At 38.7% G+C, this 22,059-nt stretch overlaps 1 protein-coding gene across 2 annotated transcripts in view; it reads left to right on the top strand.

Annotated features, from left to right (window-relative positions):
• Positions 1–228: 228 nt before the first annotated feature.
• Positions 229–22,059, top strand: part of usp14 (ubiquitin specific peptidase 14 (tRNA-guanine transglycosylase)) — a 58,393-nt gene continuing 36,562 nt past the window's right edge. Inside the window, exons 1-5 of one of the 2 annotated variants that reach the window (XM_043688242.2) lie at positions 229–370; positions 5,605–5,750; positions 7,447–7,479; positions 15,855–15,959; positions 20,725–20,828. In XM_043688242.2, coding sequence (XP_043544177.1) covers positions 355–370; positions 5,605–5,750; positions 7,447–7,479; positions 15,855–15,959; positions 20,725–20,828 — 404 coding nt within the window. In that variant the 5' untranslated portion in view covers positions 229–354. Of the gene's footprint in view, positions 374–5,604; positions 5,751–7,446; positions 7,480–15,854; positions 15,960–20,724; positions 20,829–22,059 lie in introns of both variants that reach the window. The other variant, XM_043688245.2, reaches the window with a different exon arrangement.

Genomic DNA, 22,059 nt, shown 5'->3' with positions numbered 1-22,059 from the left:
TTTTCACGAAGGCTGCTCTAATGATGTGTCTGGAAGTATATTACGTGTTTCAGACAGCCATCTTTTGGAAAGATATGATAAGGGGGAAGCCAGTTAATTTGACGGTTTTCAGTCTAAAAGCCTATATGTTTCGCCACGAAGTTGACTACCTTCATTCCCTATAGTCACTTCTTTCAAACTGATCTTTGGCCCAAAGTTGGAGGGCCAGTTACTGATATTCGATGCTAAAAGCTCCACCATTATCAGTCTGAGCGAAGAAATGCGCAGGCGCGATGGCGCGCGGGCTGGGGGCAGGGTTTGAATGAGGCCGAGGCCGGGCTCGAGCTTTCGTCGGATCGCAGGAGTAGCAGCGACATGCCGGTCTTCACAGGTAGCCAGTGTCCGCCGCTTCCCCTTACATTGCCTTAACGCAGTAAAATAATTCGTGTGTCCCGGGGTGTCAGGATCCCCAGGCTGTTCTGATCACTGTAACCGCGCTTTGTTCATTATCAGTGTGCAGGCCCTGTGCGAATTGGAGGCGGTGTCAGCTGAAAGCAATGAGGTGGATGGAGGTTGTTGGCTCCTTGGGCCGCATCTGAAGCAATCGTGTCTAAATAACATGTCGAGTTTCTGGAGATGAAAATGGAAAATGTTTCTCTTTTCTCTTCTATTTTTGCTCTTTTTTTGTCGTATAGAGCTAGGCAGCAGTGTGTACAATTTGCAAAAATAAAAGCTGCTGCAATGATTGTGCAGAAAGCTGGGCCGGTGGCCGCCACTGCTACTGCCCCCTTCAGTTCCCCAGTCTCACTTTTAAATGTTGATTTCAAGAAGTTTCATCGTTTTATGTGTAAACAATTCCATTCAAAATTTACTTCAGATGTTAATTTAAAACTTTTTTAACTTAATGAAACATGAATTGAGTAACTTTTTAAATTAAATGATCGAGGTGTGATGTTTTTATGTCAGGTGAAATATTCATTTTTGCAGTTACTTTACAGGCATGCATACTGTAGCGAATGAAGATTTAAATAACGAGACTGTATTTTCTTCGGATTGTCATTTAGCCGACATTCATTTGCTGGTCCGATTTAAATAAAAGTCAACAATTCAAAAAGCAATGTTCTATGTCAAATATGAATTAGAACTGGATATGCTTTAGAATATGTGAAACAAAAGTATTTCATTTAATAAGATAAACGAGGACATCTGGTTAATAATTAGTTATCATCTCAAGGAATGCACTTCAAGCTTTCGGGTTGTAATTAACAACGATTTCATGTTGATCTTTTGTTTACCAAAGGATGAAATATAAAACGTGAACAATGAGTGATCTGTCCCTAGGCTTAAAATGATTCAGAAGGGTTACCATTAGTTCAAGAGATTTAAGTTCATGTTGTTCCAGGATGAAAGTAAACTGACAGCCAGTTTGAAAACAAGAATCCCTTGACCTTGGGAGTAATTCTGGAGAATAGTTCATGAACTCTATTAGCACTATGAGTTATTAATATGCGTTGCAGTGTTTGAGTTGTGTTGAAGCAAAATAATTTGATGACATTTCAGTTTCAGACCATCTTAAAGTACCCCATGTTGTCATAGAGATGGACTGTGAAAGCAGAAGGTTTTTTCAATGCAGGTCATTTCACTTTTGATTTGGTGTATATCTCACTGTTTTAAGAGTGTCAACATTTGATTGTTAATTAGGCCTGCACTTTAAGCAGAGAAAATGTATTACATATAATATAAGGCTGAGGGACAGATCTTAAATCAACAAGGGAGTCTAGGGACATTGAGGCAGGAAAATGAAGTTGAGGATCATTATTGGGTCAAGCATGATATCACTAAATGACAAGCAGACTCTGAGCTAAGTGGCCTTCATCTGCTCTTGTATCTTGACTTCATATCATTCATATTATGGGTGGGGCTCAAGGGAAGTTTGGATTTGATCAAAGATTTATCTTGTTTGTAGCTAGAAGAAGAAATATAAGCAGCCCTCAGCCTTGTGGCAGAAAGTAGTCAGTAGAATTAACCTGGAAACTGAGAAGGCAGTCTGGATTCTGCCAGCAAAGATCAACCGGCTGAGTCGTCCATGGTTATGAGATAGTAAATAAAAGTTGAAAAATTGTTTAGCGAAGAACCTGACGGATATTTCCAATAAAATATTATCTGAATTAAAACCCAGTAGAATTAGTAATTTCTGGAATGAGGTGGCTTAGATTGTGGGTTTTTCCTTTTAATTGTCAATGGTCCTTCAAGGACTTGTCAGTTAATAGGCTTTTTCATTTTAACAGCTAATTGCAATAGAGTCATAGACATGTACAGCACAAAAACAAATCCTTCGGTCCAACTTGTCCATGCCGACCAGATATCCCAACCCAATCTAGTCCCACCTGCCAGCACCTGGCCCATATCCCTCCAAATCCTTCCTATTCATATACCCATTCAAATGTCTTTTAAATGTTGCAATTGTACTAACCTCAACCACTTCCTCTGCCAGCTCATTCCATACACGTACCATACCCTGCGTGAAAAAGTTGCCCCTTAGGTCCCTTTTATATCTTTCCCCTCTCGCCCTAAACCTATGCTGTTAGTTCTGGACTCCCCCACCCCAGGGAAAAGACTTTGACTATTTATCCTAACCATGCCCTTCATGATTTTATAAATTTCTATAAGGTCACCCTTCAGCCTCCGATGCTCCAGGGAAAACAAACCCTCGCTTATTCAACCTCTCCCTATAGCTCAAAACCTTCAACCCTGGCAACATCCTTGTAAATCTTTTCTGAACCCTTTCAAGTTTCAAAATATCTTCCTGTTAGGTAGGAGACCAGAATTGCATGCAATATTCCAACAGTTGGCAAAAGTGAGGACTGCAGATGCTGGAAACCAGAGTCTAGATTAGAGTGGTGCTGGAAAAGCACAGCAGGTCAGGCAGCATCCTAGGAGCAGGAAAATCTACGTTTCGGGCAAAAGCCCTTCATCAGGATTTTCCTGCTCCTCGGATGCTGCCTGACCTGCTATATTCCAATAGTGGCCTAACCAATGTCCTGTACAGCCGCAACATGACCTCCCAAGCTACAGTATTTTCACTGTATGCAATAACTTTGTGATTCATTAAATCTGAAGTGTATTGAGAAAGTTCAGAGAAAGCAAATGAGTGGATCTGACTCAGAAGGAAGCTTCTAATTGAAACAAAAATGCTTACTCCCGATATCAAGTGTAGACTAGCTGAAAGGCACATTTATGACTAATGTCAGAAAATGACTGTTTCACAGTGATAACTTAGATGGTCTTCCTGTTAAGTTTATGCAACCTAAGTACATTACGTTAACTAATCCTGAGGCAGTAATTTCGTTGGCTGTGAAGATGTTACTTCACATCTGTGTCAACTAAATGTTTAGCAGTTCCATATTGCATGAACAATTTATGTAATGTTAATCAATATGATGGTTTGTGCGCTAGGGAGAGAAAATTGAATAATTGGCAATTGAGCTGTGCACAATACCCTGGGAAAGAGTGACCGTAATATGGTGCAATTCTTGACTAAGATGGAATTGACTCTGAGACTAGGTCCTGATTCTAAATAGAGTGAGTTACACTGGTATGAGGTGTGAGCTGCCTGTGATAAAGTGGGGAGGATTACCAAAAGTGGATAGATAAACATTTTAAAGAATGCATGGAGGAACTGCAACAATTTGTGGTTGCAGTTCATAGTCAACTCCATCTTAGTCAAGAATTGTACCATATTACGGTCACTCTGTCTAGCAGAAAAGTAAAACTGGAAAGGACCTGACCATGGCTAACAAGGGAAATTAGCGATAGTATTAGATCCAAGGTACAGGCATACAAATTGGCTAAACAAGAGTAGCAGACCTTAGATTTAAGCAAAGAAGAACTAAAGGGGAAAAATAGAGTACAAGAATAGGTTTGCAGCGAACATACCTATAGAAGCTTTTATAATCCGTTTGTATGTGAAGAGCAAAAGACTAGTGAAGTCAAATGTCCCTTACAGTCAGAAAACAGAACTTATAATGGAGAACCAAGATATTAGGCCAGTGAAATATATATTTTGTTGTGTCTTCACACAGAGATAAAATAATACCCCAAAAATTTTGGGGATGGTCTACTGAGAAAGGCACTGAAGGAAATCATATTAGTTGGGAAATTGGAATTAAAGACTGACAAGTCCTCATGGTTCAATAATGTACATCCCAGAATACCTAACAAAGTATCCCTCGAAATAGTAGATGCATTGGTGGTCATATTTCAAATTCCATTGACTCTGGAAGTTCCTATGGATTGGAGGGTAGCTAATGTAAACACCCCCCCAACTACTTGAAAAGAAGTTGGAATTATAGACTGGTTAGCCTGACATCATAGGGAAAATGCAGGGGTCCATTATAAAAGCTGTAAGAGCAGAACACTAAAGTATTGACAGGATTGGACATTGTTTTATGAAAGGGAAATCATTTTTGGCAAATCTGTTGGAATTTTTGGAGGATGTAACTAATAGAGTTAATAAGGGGAAATCAATGTACATTGTTTACTTGGACTATCAGAAGGATTTCAGTAAGCTCCTACACAAGAGCTTAGCATTTAAATTAAAGTGCATGAGATTGGGAGTAGAATACTAACATAGATAGATACTTGGTTGGTAGTCAGCAGCCAAAGGAGGAATTAACAGGTAGTTCTTTGAATGACAGAAAGTGACCAGTGGCCTACCTCAGGGATTGGAGCTTGGATTCCAGCTTTTCACAGTATATATTTAATGATTTAAATGAGGGATCTAAGTTGAATATCTCCAGGTTTGCATATGACACAAAGCTGCATGCATGGGTGAACTATGAAGAGCATGCTGAGGTGCTTCTGTGTGATTTGGACAAGTTGAATAAATGGTTAGATGCTTGGCAGATAAGGTTACCCACTTTGGTAGTAGAAACAGGAAGGCGGATTTCCTGGATGGTGATAAATTGGGAAAAGGAAAGATGCAACAAGACCTGGTCTTTATGCACCAGTCGCTGAAAGTAAACATGCAGGCAGTGAAGAAGGCAAGTGGTGTGTTGGTCTTCATAGCAAGATGATTTGAGTGTAGGAGTAGGGATATCTTGCTGAAATTGTACAGGGACTTGGTGAGATTACACCTGGAGTATTGATATAGTTTTAGTCTCCTTTATCTGAGGAAATATGTTCTGCACTTTGAAGGGAGTGCATCGAAGGTTTACCAGACTAATTCCTGCAATAACAGGGCTAATGTATGAAGAGAATCTGGTTTGGTTATGACTGTATTCACTGGAGTTTGGGAGAATGAGAAACATATAAAATGTAACAGGGTAAATGCATGAAGGATGTTTCTGATAGCTTGGATTCCAGGTCACAGTCTAAAGATATGGGATAGTCCGTTTTGAACTGAGGTGAGGAGAAATTTATTCTCGCTCAGATAGTGGTGAGCCTGTGGAATTCTCTGCCATGAAACATTGAATGATTTCAAGAGGCAAAGGCAAGAGCACGGGACTAAGTGGGATGATCCGTTGCGGTCATATCTAATGAGGGAGAAGCTCTAAGAAATTACCTGTAATGTTACTGTGGAAAATATTCTTGTTGAATGAATGAGAATTTCTGTTTGCTTTTCAGTAAATGTCAAATGGGGGAAGGAGAAATTTGATGGATTAGAGTTGAACACTGATGATCCACCTGTAGTTTTCAAAGCACAGTTATTTGCATTAACTGGAGTTCAGCCTGAAAGGCAGAAGGTTATGATTAAAGGAGGCACACTAAAGGTAAGTTTTCTTTGTATTAATACTGTATGGGGTAGTTTGATCAAAACTGTTTTTATGAGGATAATTTTATATTTCATGTTCCTCCTTACCCCTCGTTACCTGAAACCCAGAAAACAGATCAACTGTATGCTGTCCAGGAAGAATCTAAAACTAGCCAGATTTTCTTCCTCATGTGGAATCATTTTGTCTCTGCTTATTTTTATTACTTTGGTTCCTTTTTTAAAACTGAAGCCAGAACGTTAAAATTATGTTGAAAGCTGTATCCTCAAGTATCTTTGACTGAATTGCCTGTTCTCATCTGTATTGATAGAAGAAATAAGCATTTCAATTGTTTTTTAAATCAAACATACTTCTGGAGCAGGTGGGACTTGAATCCATGTCGCCAGGTTTAGCAGTAGGGACACTATCACTGCACAACAAGAGTACTAATATGAATTTCAACCTTGATATTTGTATTCAACCTCTCAATCGTGATTTGGACATTGGATCTTGTGATTCACAGACAAGTGAGGTGCCAAAGAGGCCATAATATGAACTGATGATCCACCTGTAGTTTTCAAAGATATTTTCACTCGGATAGTGGTGGGCCTGTGGAAGATATTTTCTATATTGACATGTTAGAGGTATTATCACGCACCTCTGGGACAGGTGGGACTTAACCCACGTCTTCAAACTCAGACGTTGGGGGCACTACCACTGCAGCATGTGCCCCTATAAGTATTTCAATTTAACCTTTATCATTAACAAGTGCAATTTCCTTTTTCAGTTGGCTCACCAAGTTTTAGCTTAAGTGAATTGCTATGTTTTTTTAAGGTTAGTGCTAGCATTTTGTTAACAAATACAACATTTGTTCAAGATAGTTCAAGAAAATAATCTTTAAATATGACTTCCAATTAAGTTGCTATTAATATATGCTTCTCCCCATTAATCCATCAATAGAAAATGTAACATTACCCCACTTGCTCATAAATTGGCCTCCAAATTTCAGTCTAAAAATTGAGACACACAACTAAGACTACAGTCATATTTCTAAATTTTACATCTAGTCTTCCTGATTTTAATCAGCACTTCCTGCCTGGTGTTCTGTTTCTTCTGCACTGATGTTTAAGTATATTTCCTTCATGAATTAGGTCTTATTTTTACTGTTTTCCCTGTATATCACTGGCTGAATGGACTGTAATTTTAAGTCACTTTTGGGACTTTGAACTGAATAGAGGGGCATTGTAATTTAAATATTGCAGAGAAGCAGCCTAATGGCAATCTAATCCTACCCACCATTTTTGGATAATTTGCTTCATTGTGGAAGCAATCGGAAAGAGCATCTTACTTGCTTATAAGATGAGTACCTTCTTTACTTTTAGCCTGAATCAGAGACAGAAATTTATTTCTGTAATTTTAGTTTATGTATAATTTCCTGTCTCCATGGATCTGTTACCTTCCCTTATTTTACGTACCCAATAGCTAAATTCCCCAGACACATGTACTCGTATTGCAACTTGGAGCAACAAGCCTAATACATTGCAAACATATTGATCTTCCGTGAAGCTTTGTAATTTCTTGAGGTTTGAAGCCTGTTTGAAATACATCACAATTGCTTTCAACCAAGGTTATCAAAGTAAGCCAATCTTTTATCAAGTCTGTTTAAATTTCCTCACCAATATTTCTTTGATAACCAGATTTTTTGCTTTATTTTTAGGATGATGAATGGGGCAGCATCAAGATAAAGAGTGTAAGTAAGATGAGAAGTTATTATAATATTTTAAGTACTAATATTTTTTAAAATGAAGCCATTAATCCTGGTACTGTTGATTTAAATAGTAAAAATAATTATCATTTTTAGTAAGTTGTTCTGAATTTGAAATTAAATTGCAGTAAAGGTGTCATTTTTGATAAATTTTCTATTAAAGTTATATTCACTCTTGGGATTTGGCTGTTCTTGGTGAAGCCAAAATCAGTTGAATTCTGAGCAAATGGTAGCAGTTCTTTCTGTTAGATTGTTGCAACCAATGAAGTCAAGTTTTCGTGATGCAGTTAAAGAGCAAGTTGAAGGTACTCGAACAATGATAATTGGAAGAGTATCCTGGAAGTATATATGCACAAAGTATTGAAGGCAGCTGTAGGTTCAGAAAGCAGTTAATAAAACACAAGGGATCATATGCCTTATAACTAAAGACATAGATTACAAAGCCTAGCAAGTTATTGTTTATGAAATGTCAGTTTGATCCCAACTGGAAAATCATTGTCTAATTCTGAGCAACACATTTTGGGAAAGGTTTGAAGGCATTGGAAAGGATGCAGAAAAGGTTTAAGAGAGTGATTCTAGAGATGAGGAACTTCAGTTCCATGAATAAATCTGGGAATCTGAGGTTGTTCTCCTCAGAAGAATTGAGAAGAGATTTGATAGAGTTGTTTAAAATCAGGCAGGGTTTGGACAAATAAATAAGGTGAAACTGTTTGTTTCTATTGATTTAAAAAAAGGACCAAGAACCTGATGACACCGATTTAAGATGATTTGATTATTTGCTAAAGGCAATGTGAAGAAAGCATTTGTTCTTTATTTATTTAGATTAGATTAGATTAGATTAGATTACAGTGTGGAAACAGGTCCTTCGGCCCAACAAGTCCACACCGCCCGCCGAAGCGAAACCCACCCATCCCCCTACATTTACTCCTTACCTAACATTATGCAGCACATGGTTAGGAACTGGAATTCTAATTCCTCCCTGGAGTGAAAGTTTGCTGGCTAGATCAGCATTTATTGCCTCTCCCTCATTACACTTCAGAAGTTGGTAGTGAGTGCCACCTTGAACCCTTGCAGTCTTAGAGGAATAGGTACACTGGAGTGCTGTTGTGTTGGGAAGTGCAGCACTTTTACCCAACGACACTGGTGATGTAGTTCCAAATCAGAATCGTGTGTGGCTTAGAAGGAACTTTCAGATGGTAATATTCCTATGTTTCTGGTTGGTAAATACCATTTAGTTTGAGAGGAGCATTAGTTAGTTGCTGAAGTACATCTTGTAGATGGTACACATTGCTGCCACTGTGCAATAGTGGTGAAGGGGGTGAATGTTGAAGGTGTTGGATGGGTGCCAAACAAGTGGATTGCTTTGACCTAGATAATGTCCAACTTCTTGAGTAGTGTTGGAGCTGTAGGCATTCAGGACTATAGTGCCTGAGAGTTGGTGGAGGCAGATTAGATTTTGACTTACTTAATGTAGCTGGATAATTATTGAAAGAGAAAACATTTCTGTAGTGAAAGGTTTCCACACTTCATATGATGCTTTGCCAAAAATAACTTGGCTATTTCTGTGATCCTCTTCAGTATCTATCACCATCCTTGAACAGCAAATGAACCAATTTTTCTCCAACCTTAACTGCAATCTATGTGAAAGCTCACAGTGAACAGAATAAATTGGAATGGGAGGCCCCCCACGTCTGCTTTGCTACTTGATAAGATCATGGCTAATCTTTGATCTTCTGCCACACCTTATTTCCATATCCCTTGATTGCTGTAGTATCTAAAAATCTTTTGATATTTGACTTGAATGAACTCAACGACTAAGCATCTACAGGTCTCTTGTAGGGAATACCAAGGTTCATGACTCTCTGATCAAAGATATTTCTCATCTCAATGCTAAAAGAGCTGATCCATTATTCTGAGGCTAATTACCAAAATCTAGATTTCCGAGCTAACAGGAACACCTACCCTCTCAGCCGCTACCCTATTGAGTCCCTGAAAAATTTGTATTTCAATTTGACTACCTCTCATTCTCCTAAACTCCCAAAAAGCCTTGTTTACTCATCATCTCATCTGACAATTCGCTTATTCCAGAATTCAGTCCATCAACTATGTTCCTGTAAGTTAAAAGAAAAAGATTAGATAGATTAAGTCATAAAAAGCCAACCAGTCTGTCCTCTGTTCTGGGAAAATTGTTGGGAAAAAGAATGAGAATGTTAGAAATCATAATTTGGCAAGGGACAAATTTAAGGACAGTTCAGCATGAATTTGATAAGGCAACTTCATGTCTTACTGAGTTGAATTATCTGTGGAGCTAATAAATATTTCTAAAGTGTAGTGCTTTTGGTTCCCTTTATGCTAACTTCAAGAACACCTGTTCTTTGGATGTGTGAACATTGCTTTCTTGAACTCTTGCAGACTTAGAGGAATGGGTACACTGTAGTGCTGTTGTGTTGGGAGGTCCAGGACTTTGACCCAACGACACTGGTAATGTAGATCCAAATCAGAATGGTGTGTGGCTTGGAGGGAACTTTTAGATGGTAGTATTCCTGTGTATTAGATCAGATTAGATTACTTACAGTGTGGAAACAGGCCCTTCGGCCCAACAAGTCCACACCGACCCTCCAAAGAGCAACCCACTCAGACCCATTCCCCTACATTTACCCCTTCACCTAACACTACAGGCAATTTAGCATGACCAATTCACCTAACCTGCACATTTTTGGACTGTGGGAGGAAACCGGAGCACCTGGAGGAAACCTACGCAGACACTGGGAGAACATGCAAACTCTACACAGACAGTTGCCTGAGGCGGGAATTGAACCCGGGTCTCTGGCACTGTGAGGCTCTTCTGCCTTTCTGGTTGGTAAATTCGTTTGGGAGGAGCATTGGTTAATTGCTGAAGTACATCTTGTAGATGGTACACATTGCTGCCACTGTGCAATAGTGTTGACAAAGCCAGCACTTATTGCAGACATATAACTGCCTTTATGAAGTTGATACTGAGTCACCTTCTTTATAAATGGTTCATGACTTATATGTGCACCTGTACTGTTGTTTGGGAGTTAGCTTAAAGAATTTGACCAGTGATAATGAAGCAATGTTAATAGAGTTCTGAGTCAAGATAGTGTGTGGTTTGCTGGCAATGTGGTGTAGATGATGAACAGGCTTTGGGACCTTATGAAGTGAGTAGCCTGCTGCAGAATTTCCACTTCTGACCTGCTTTTGTAGGCACAGTAATTATATGGTTGTTTCAGTTAAGTTTCTAGTTAACTGTCAGTATGTAGGTGATGGGGAATTCTGGAATGATAATGTAAAAAAATGTTCAGGGGAAATATTTAGATTCGCTTTTATTTGAAATTGTAATTGTCTTGGAATTGTGTGGCACAAATGTTTCTATGCTCTGATCAGCTCAAGCCTAAATGTTGTATAGATTTTATTTAATGCAGCATCGACTGCTTCAGTATCCAAGGATTTGTGAATGGTGCTGAATACTGCAGCCATCGACAAGCATCCAAATCTCTATCCTTTTGTTGGAGTGAATGACATTGATGGAAGTGGCTGAGGAGGATTGGGCCTAGGATGTCCTGAGGCTGAGTTAATTGCCATCCAACAACTACCAATCATTATCTTATGTCCTTGTTGTGACTCTAATCCTTGGAGATCTTTTCCTACCTCAATTCCCCAAACTTATGTTTTGCTTGATACTGCACATGAATGCTTCCTTAATGTTAAGTATTGTCATCCTCCCCTCCCATCTTGAATTAAGCTGTTTCATCCATGTTTGAACTAAGGCTGTAATGAGGTCTGTGTTTGAGTGGCCCTGACAATACCCTAACGAAGCATCTGTGACCAGCTTGTTGTTGAGTAAATGCTGCTTGATAACACTATTGATGACATCATCTGTTACTTTACTGATGATTTTGAGATAAGTAAATCGGGCAATCTTAGGCTAGATTAAATTTGTCCTGCTTTTGCAGTCAGGGCATAGCTGGGCAGTTTCTTAAAAATTTGTTGGATAGATGTCTGTGTAGCTATATTAGATTTTAGAATGTGGCGAGTTCTGGAGCACAGGATTTTAATAGTATTGCTGGGATATATAACCTTGTAGCTTTTGCTGAAGCTCTTGCTTTCTGCTGTCCCTTTGATATTGCATGGAGTTAATCAACTTGTCTGACGGTATATTATATGATGTTGAGAGCCTCCAGGTAAACCTCTGATGGCTCATCTGCTTGATACTTGTGGTTAAAGTTGACAATGTCTTGTCACCTGCACTGATATACTGTGCTGTTCCTCATCTAGGATGGGAATGTTTTTGAAGCCTTCTTTCTGCTAGCTTTTTAATTTGTTCACTATCATTCATGACTAGATGTGGCAGGGTTCTGACATATTGGTTATGGAGTTATTTATCTGTGTTTATAGCCAGCCATTTCTGAGGAGACTGAGCAGAGATTTAAAACTGAGGGACCAATATAGAGTGTATAGGGAGAGCCTATTTCTTTTTGTAGATAGGTCAATGACAAGAGTTTAGGTGAAAAGGAAAATGCAGAAAGAGTAGAATTGAATTGAGGAGAGATGTTTTAACCCAGATGATGGAGATCTGAAACTTAATGCATGAAATTGTGTTGAGGCCGAGCCCTTGACAGTGAAGTGCATGTGCACAATTGTTTTATGATTCTATAACCCATGAGGTTAGGGGCTAAACATTGGGTACTGGAACAGGGCTGAATAGCTCTTTTTCACTTCCCTACACCCAGTGGTTCTCCCTAATCCATCCTGCTAGTTACTTTTTCTCAAATAATTACTTTGGCAATTATGGTATCCCTTCTATAAATTATTCTGTTTCATCATGTTATGATGTAAATGCTCTGTTTACACATATCTAACATTTGATTTGAGCTTTTACCCTTCTAAAATTCTGGAAGATAGAACAAATGCTATTTTCATAGCTACATTCTTTCCCCCCAAATTTTAGGATGTAAGCAGGCAAATTCAGGGCACTTGTCAGCTTTTAGTCTCACAACCTTTGCTTAATTCTGGTTTATGATTGTCATTAATTACTTTTTATTTCCAGAGTTTGATCGCCATTAAGAATGTTGGTTTTGACATTATCTCTTTCATTATCCTCAAAATGTGCTCTGAACTGGCAACTAATTTATTCTATTCATTCTATCTCTTACTGCAAGTTAAATTTCTCCTCTGTTAAAGTTTTCTCTGTAATTAAGAAAAATGATCTCCATTACCTTTCAAGCTATCATTCTTTATAGATTAAAAAACAAAATACCATGTATTGCTGGAAACCTGGAATGAGTATGAAAATGTAAGAACGAGAAGCAAGAGTGGGCAATTCAGCCACTTGACCGTGCACCACTTTTCGTTACAATCATGGCTGATGTCATCTTAGCCTTAAATCCTCTTTCCTGCCTGTTCTCCATAACCCTTTAACTCAATACTAATGAAAAATCTGTCCATCTCCTCCTTTAAAATTACTCAATGTCCCAGCATCTAGTGTGCTGTAGACAGTGAATTTCACAGATTCACGACCCTTTTAGGAGAATTAATTTCCCCACAAGAAAAAACATCCTTTCTACTTTGTCAATCCCCTTTAGCATCTTAATGCTACAGATTATAGGTCTACACTGCTCAATCTCTCTTCATAAGATAAATGCTTCTTTTCTAGAATCAAGCCAGTGAATGTCCTCTGAACTGCCTCCAATTCAACTATATCCCTCCGGAAGTAAGGGGACCAAATTTGTACGTAATACTCCATGTCAAGAGAGTGACGCTGGAAAAGCACAGCAGGTCAGAAGCATCTGAGAAGTAGGACAATCGACATTTTGGGCATAGGCTCTTTGTCGTTTCTTCTACTCCTCGGATGCTGCCTGACCTGTTGTGCTTTTCCAGCACCACACTCTCGACTCTGATCTCCAATGTCTGCAGTCCTCACATTCTCCTACGCAATACTCCATACCTTGTACAGTTGCAGCAAAACTTTCCTAATTTAATGTTCTTTTCCTTTATCAATAAATCTCAAAGTTCCATTTCCCTTCCTTATTACCTCCCTTTAACTGCATATTCTTTCTTTCGGATTCATGCATGAGGACACTCAGATCCTCCTACTGAAGCACTTGGAGATTTCTCTCCACTTCGATAATTAGTTGCCTTGAAATTGTCCAACTTCACACATCTATGTTAAACTCCAGTGGCCAAGGTTTGGCCTATTCACCTCACCTGTCCATATAGAACTATGGAGAACTATGGGCCTTTGAGTCTGCACCAGTCAAAACAAAAAGTAAATAGTTGGGGCCCAAGGATTAAAATCTATGGTACCCCACTTACCATCTTTTCATCCGGAACAACACCCATTTACCCTGTTTCTCTGCTTTCTGTTAGTTAGCCAGTCCTATACCCAAGCCAATAAATTGCCACTGTGATCTTCCCTTGTGCATGAACATTTTGTGTGGCATCCTATCAAATCCCTTCTGGAAGTTCAGACATACGACATCTACAGGATTTCCATTATCAACTTTGCTGGTTACATCTTCAAAGAACTGTGGAGAATTAGTCAAACATGATTTATCCTTCATAAAATCTTGCTGACTCTGAGTTTTGCCAAATGTCTTGTTATTACTTCCTTAATAATGGATTCTAATAGTTTTCCAATGACAGATTTTAAACTAACTGGTCTATAATTTCCTACTTGCTGCCGCCTTTTTTTTGAATAAGGGCATTATATTAGCATTTTTCCAATCCACTGGAATTTTGCGAGCATCCAGGGAAGTTTGAAATATTATAACCAGTGGGTCTGCTCTCTGTTAACAATTTCTTTTAAGTCCCTGGGATCTGTCTGCTTTCATTCCCAATAGTTTGCTCAGTCCTTTTTCCCTGGTGACAATTTTTCTAAGTTTCTCCCTTTCTACAGCATGGTACTATTGTTTTCCACCATAAAAACTGAGGCAAAATATTCATTGTATCTTCACCATTTCTGTGTTCCCTACTATTAACTCCCCAGTCATCTCCTCCAAGGGACCAGCATTCACCTTAATTGCATTCAATCTTTTTATATATTTATAGAAGCTTTTGCTATCTGTTTTTTATATTTTGCAATAGTTTTCTTTCTTAATTTACTTCTTTCTCTTTTTATTACATCTGTCATAACTGTTCGTTGATCTTTGAAAGTTTTCCAATCTTCCAAATCTGCCAGTGGCCTTTGCAATATGGGATGCCTTAGGTTTTGTCTTTATATTATCTTTATCTTCCTTGCTCAGCCCGGATGTTTTCTGCCCTGCTTACAATCTTTCTTCCTTTCTGGAATTTAATTTAGTTGGGAGGAATAGAATATTTCCTTAAATATCTGCCCATTGCTTATCAACTACAACATATTTTACTCTTCCACTGGGGTCAAATTAAATAAAGACAAAACATAGGGAATGCTCAGCAGATCAGACTCTGGAAATGGCAAGGCCAGTGTTAATGCCTGTTCTTAATTATCCTTAATTGGGTGCCATGCGAAGCCCCTTTAAAAGGCCAACCAAATTGCTTTGTGTCTGGAGTCTCCTAGGAGACAGATTTCCTTTCATTAAAGAACGTCTGTGTTCTTTTTACACCAGTCTGTCATAATTACTTGTCCTAAGTTTTCATCTTGCACTAATTTATTAATTTAAATTAAATTCCCAGCTGCCATGATGAGATTGAAATTTGAATTTATGGATTGTTAGTCCAGAGATATATCCAACATGCTATTATTCTTATCTGTGGAGAGAGGAGCAGTTTACTGTCACATTTTTCATTGACCAGAAATTTTTGTCCTAATTTGCAACAAGGTACAAAAGATATTCTGAATCCTCTGATTTTTCTGCTGTAACCTTTGCTTTCTAATTACAGTCGTTATGGTAAGTTCCTGGGAGGTTTTCTTTTTGCTCCATATAAACTTCAAAAGTGACCTCCTGCACTCTTTCTATTCCCTGTATCACATCAATGAATTGCTTCATTGACTATAAAGTGTTTTGAGACTCTGGTGATTGTGCAAAAGTACTGTATACAAGCAAGGTCTTTCTTTCTTTGAGATCTCACTAAATAAATTAGGATTCGTCATTGCAGAATCTAACTTCGAATCTATTCTTCCTAAAAACCTTAAAACTATGTAACATCCTTACAGTCTTTATTCACACCCGAATTTTTAGGATTTAAAATAAACTTTCATGTTACTTCAGTATTTATGGTGTCAATTTTCACCTGTTTCCTTTAATTTTAAAAGTAATGTTCATTTAGCATAAAATGAGACCTCAGAGGAGGAGAAATTTTTGATTTACCTGCTGGAATAAAAACTTTGTCTAACACCAAATTTTTATTGTGAAAATTTACAGGGAATGACTTTGTTAATGATGGGATCAGCAGAAGCATTGCCTGAAGAACCAGTTGTACGTCCGACTTTTATGGAAGACATGACAGAAGAGCAGCTCGCTTCAGCTGTAAGTTTTTTTTATATAACAAGCTACATTAGCGCAACAATGCTGTTGTGGAAATGTAGTTGGGCTTTTGAGGTGGTTCCAATGTGTGCCCTCTGATGTTCAGAAGTCTGGGGGCTAAGGATGCGTCATAGCAGGGCTAAAGCCTCAGTAGTAAAGGGCTGGGCTTTCTGAAGAGTGGCAATCTTGCACAGGTTGCCAGTATTTTTAATGAAAGGATGGAGCTCTATTCTGACAGCCGTTACTTGCTATATTCTGGAATTTCAAGGTTCAAACTCTCACAAACAGTCACTTTGACAGCTGCTGTCAAATGTTAAGACAAGTGTGAGGTTGGATTGCTGGGAGGGGAGGTGGGTAAGGTGTTGGGGGCCAGCTAAATGCTGCAGTATTTAGGGTATGTCAGAATGCATGTCACATATCAGGGGAGGGTGGGTGAAGGAGAAAGAACAGGCCTGAAGCAGGGGAAAAGGTGGAGCTGGGTCCTGGGTGAGGTGGAGGCAGATGAAGTCTAAAGTGGAAGGGGACGTGTTGAGGACAGGATTGAGGGGAAGAGGTGTCTGTTCTACAGTGGGAAGGGGAGTGAGTCTGGAGCATGGGAATGGGGAGTAGTGGGATTGTGTGAAAAGGGTAGTGGAGTTGGCTGCTGGGGGTGTCAAGTCAGTGTGTTAGTGGTCTGAAGGAATTTAGTTGGAGGTGTGAGACTAAAGTATGAGCTCAGTTACATAGTCAGGCGTAAAATGTATTTCATAGTCTGCCTTTTCTTGGGTAATTATTTACTTAATTTAGTTGGAAATCTTTCAATTCTCAGATTTAAATGATGCTTTCAGAGGGTTACAGGCATATGGGAATTGTCTAGAGACAAAAAAAAACTGCAGATGCTGGAATCCAAAATAGACAGGAAGGAGGCTGGAAGAACACAACAAGCCAGGCAGCATCAGGAAGTGGAGAAGTCGACATTTCGGGTGTAACCCTTCAGGACCCATGCTGCCTGGCTTGCAGTGTTCATCCAATCTTCTGGATGCCTACTATGGGAATTGCCTGGCAGAATATTCAGCTTCCCAGATAATTCTCTTGGAGTGTTTTATGATGCGACTTTTATGTGCTCCCGATAAACAACTCAATATGCTGGAATAACAACTGTCCGGCTATTGGAAAATCTGGGATGTTGGAGCCCTAAGCAATAGCCACATAGAGCCATACAGCAAAGAAACAGACTCTTCATTCAAAAAAGTCTGTCCCAACCAGATATCCTATTCCGACCTAGTCCCATTTGACAGCAGTTGGCCCATTTCCATCTAAACCTTTTACTATTCAAATACCCATCCAGATGCCTTTTAAATGTTGTATTTGTACATGCTTCTACTGCTTCCTCTGGCAGCTTGTTCTATACACCACTCTCTGCGTGAAAAAGTTACCCTTTAGGTCAGTTTTAAATTTTTCTCTCTCAACTTACACCTATGCCCTCAGTTTTGTATTCCCCTACCCTGAGGAAAAGACCTTGGCTGTTCACCTTATCCATGCATCTCATGATTTTATAAACCTCTATAAGGTCACACCTCAACCTCCAATGTTTCAGGGAATAAAGCCCCAACCTATTCAGCCTCTCCCTATAACTCGAACCCTCCAATTGCAGCAACATCCTTGTAAATATTTTCTGTATCGTCTCGAGTTTAACAATATAATTCCCATCGAAGGATGACCAGAATTGCATGCAGCATTCTAAACGTGGCCTCACTAATGTTCTGTACAGCCATAACATGACATTCCAATTCCTATACTTCATGTTCTGACCAATACCAAACACCCTTCACCTTGTCTACCTACGACTCCACTTTCAAGGAACTATACACCTGCACCCCTGGGTCTCTTTGTTCAGCAGCATTCCCTACGGCAAGGCATATATGTTTATACACTGTTTAAGACTGACTACTTAGCAATTCCTCAGTTTTTTTTCTTTGTTAAATCATCAAATAAATTTATGCATGAATGTGTTATTTAGATTTGATCAATTGCATCAGCCCCTTTAAGTTAGCAAGCTGTGTGGAATTGTGAAATAGGAGAGGGAAGAGAGATATAGGTCATTCTGCTGTAATGCATGTTTTATCAGCGTGAATTGGCTATAATGTGATTGACAAATTGTGGATGTTGTTTAGATAACACAAACTGTCCACAATAGATAGTGATTTTTCTATTAGCGATCTTCTACAGCCAAATTTCTATAGTGTGATTTTCTGTAATGCAAGGTTGCAGAGGAACACAACTGTCGAATGACTGTATTTGGAATCTTAGTTGCTCAGTCTATCAGTTATAGCTACAGAAAAGACAAAGTTAGAATTGTTTTTATAGGCATGCTTTGAGTTTTTGTGCGGATTCTTTTTACAGTTATATAATGCATTGGGTTCAACCACCTGATGAAGGAGCAGTGCTCCAAAAGCTAATGCTTTCAAATAAACCTGTTGGACTGTAACCTGGTGTCGTGTGATTTTTAACTTTGTACACCCCAGTCCAACAGCACCTCCAAGTCGTTTCTAAAGTGCAATTTTTCTATAACACTGGGTTGCACAAAGATGCAAACATCGTGTTGTAGAGGAACTGACTATACACTTAATGGTATGGTCCTGGGCATTTGCTGAACAAAGAGACCTTGGAGTGCTGATTCAAAGTTCCTTAAGTGGAGTTGCACATAGACAGGATAGTGAAGAAGACGTTTGATATGCTTGCCTTTATTAATCAGTGCATTAAGTATAAGATTTGGGAGCAGGTCACATTGTGACTGTACAGGACATTGGTTAGGCCACTTTTGGAATACTATGTTCAATTCTGTTCTTCCTGCTATAGAAACTCCCTGAAACTTGAAAGGGTTCAAAAAGGATTTATAAGGATGTTGCCAGGGTTGGAGAGTTTGAACTATAGGGAGGGGCTGAATAGACTGTGGCTTTCTTCTCTGGAGTGTCGGAGGCTGAGGGGTGACGTTATATAGTTTATAAAATCATGAGGGTCATGGATAGGGTGAATAGCCAAGGTCTCTTCCCCAGAGTAGGGGTGTACAAAATTAGAGGGCACATGTTTAAGGTGATAGAGGAAAGATTTAAAAAGGACCAAAGAACCAGCAAAGGGGTGGTGTGGATATGGAATGAGCTGCCAGAGGAAGTGGTGGAGGCTGGTACAATTACAACAATTAAAAGGCATCTAGATGGGTTTACGAATAGGAAGAGTTTAGAGGGATATAAACCAAGTGCTGGCAAATGGGATTAGATTAATTTAGGATATCTGTCAGCATGGATGAGTTGGATTGAAGAGTCTGTTTTCATGTTGTGCAGCTCTGTGACTATGAAGAATGGAGCTGATGGAGAAAACTTGTTAATGTGCTTAATTTCTAGGAACTGGGAGTTTGAGTAAATCACACTGTTAAATCTTTCTGTCCATTAAATGCAGTGCAAGTATTCAGCTATCAGAATTGTCAGCTCCCAGCTTGAGATCAGTTTACATTATACCAGGCACATCTGGCTGTTTCTAAACGTCTGCATAGTTCAAGGGTGGATGAGGAGCCATCGTAGCACCTTGTAATATTAACATGGAAGGATAATCCATATGATAAAAATGCCTCTAGGGCATTTTCAGTGAGGAAAATGTTAGAACCCACAATGATTTTCATTATTTTTATTTTATTTTATTTGGAGTTTGATTTGGAGCTCTGAACTGTGAGCTAACAATGTTTTTTTTTTGGATTGTGATTAACAGATTCTGTTAAAAGGAAAACAGAGCAAACAAGCTTTTGTTTAGTTGTCAGGCCAGACCTGGAAGTTAATTGTAGGTTGATTTCTGGTTTAAAAAAAAGTTTCTGCAGATGCTTCATCATTGAGGAAGAGCATTATGATTAAACAAATAGCAGAAGTTGGCTATTAATGAGGCTATTACCTGGGAATTGGTTTTAGCAAGTCTAGAAAAGATTTTGTGCTCAAGCACAGATTTTGAATGGTAACTGGGACATCATGGAGCAGACAGTCAGTCTGTCAAGAAGTGGGTAGACTATGAATTGGATTTTGGACATTTTTCTTTTAAAGAAAACAGGAAAAAAAAGGAATTTGACTGTTAATATTGCAGCATGAAGGTTTGGAAGTTCTCTGCCTAACCTCCCATGACCAGCTCTCGAAAGCCCATAGAATAGAAAACTAGGTTAAAAGTGTTATTGCCTTTATCTGAGTGAACTGAAACAGTGGCCTTGATCAACATCTTCAGAAAATCAACGAAGAAACCGTCATCTAAGCTTGTGGAACAACATGTTGTGAAAACCACTTACTCTGGCCAGTCTTATTATTTTGTTTATCCCTGTTTATTGATTCATCTGTGTTTTATGTGAATGAGGCTGAAAACAAAAGTTTTCGGGTTTATAGCATAGACCAATTAGATTACTTTGTTTATTTTTTTGCTCTGTGTTGTTAATAACTTACTAAGTCTTTTGGTTAAGATATGAATTGATTTTTGGAATTCATTATTCTCAGTCTGGGCTTGATTATTCAAAAGTCTGCAGGTCAATTTTTGAGACCCTTTGAAGGTTTTAATTTTACTGTGTTGGGATTGTAGAGATAGCAAGGCTGATTTGGTTTGGCTTTCTGTCTGTTGTAACAAAAAGAAAATAGTTCCTCTGCTAAAATGGCCTTCTATTCATATAATTATTATTGAGTATTTCTATACCTATTCTAAAAAAAAGTATTGTTTTAATAAAGGCCCAATTTTTCTTTACAGCTATTATGTTTTTTGTTGGTAGATGGACCTTCCTTGTGGGCTCACCAATCTTGGAAACACTTGCTACATGAATGCCACAGTTCAATGTCTACGATCAGTGCCTGAACTCAGGGACACTCTTAAAAGGTAGGTGGCAGAAGACTTCAGCAGGATTTAGAATATTTAGAGCTTTACATTTGTGTAGTAATTTTCCTCTTCAATTTTTAAAAATTGTTTAATATAATCAAAATCAACAAAATTTAAATTGGACTAATGTTGCTTCTCTTATTTATACATTGTTTCAAGTCAGGTCTACTTCAAAACACAGATTTGACTAGGAAATTAATGAATAAAAGGACACAATTGTAATAATTAAACATGTCAATTGTTGATAAATAAGAGTAAGTACGCATTGCTGTTGATTTATATAAGAGACTAGATGGCTTTACACAGAAAGCGTCACCTGACCAACATGGTGTTACAGGCTAATATGATTTAGGATGCTTTTCTCGATTACGACATGTTCTGAGGTCCAGAGGAAGACAGATAAATATTCCTACTGAAGTCACAATGTAAGCATTAATGTATTTGGTGTACTGGATTTTTAAAGAGTCATGTGATACAATTTATATTTATAGAATCCATACAGTGTGAAAGCAAGCCATTGAGTTCACACCAACCCTCCGAATATCATCCCATCACATTCACTTATCCCTCTAACCTTGCATTTCTCATAGCTAACTCACCTAGCCTACACATCTCTACACACTGGGCAATTTTGCAAGGCCAATCCACCTAAGCTACACATTTTTGGACTGTGGGAAGAAACTGGAGCACCAGGAGTAGAGAATGCACAAGTACAGAAGTAGAGAATGCACAAACTCCATGCGCACAGTTGCCTGAAGCTGGAATCGAACCCAAGTCCCTGGCGCTGAGAGGCAGCAGTGCTAACCAATGAGTCACTGTGCCACCCTATTCTTGCATTAACTAGCCTGATAACCTGAGAGTAAAAATGCTGAATCTTACAATTATGATTAAAATTTTGTTCTGCTATGTTTTGCAAATTTATAACATTTAAAATAGTCATTTCAAGTAAGATAAATGGCTAACTAGATTGCAGAGAAGTTACATAGAACAGTACAGCACAATATAGGCCCTTCAGCCCTTGATGTGGCGACTTTTTATCCTATTCTAAACTTACCTACATACCTTCATTTTACAATCATCCGAGAGTCATTGAAATGTTCTTTATGTGTGTGACTCTACCACCATCACTGGCAGTGCATTTTGCGCGCCCACCACTCTGTAAAGAACTGACCTCTGACACCTCTTCTAAACCTTGCTCCAGTCACCTTAAGATTATGCCCCCTTGTTATAG

This window comes from Chiloscyllium plagiosum, unplaced genomic scaffold, assembly GCF_037043375.1.
Source record: "Chiloscyllium plagiosum isolate Xiang-an unplaced genomic scaffold, Cpla_swu_hap1 HiC_scaffold_4, whole genome shotgun sequence".
In the NCBI taxonomy this organism is placed as follows: Eukaryota; Metazoa; Chordata; class Chondrichthyes; order Orectolobiformes; family Hemiscylliidae; genus Chiloscyllium; species Chiloscyllium plagiosum.
This window is presented reverse-complemented; position numbering and strand designations above follow the sequence as displayed.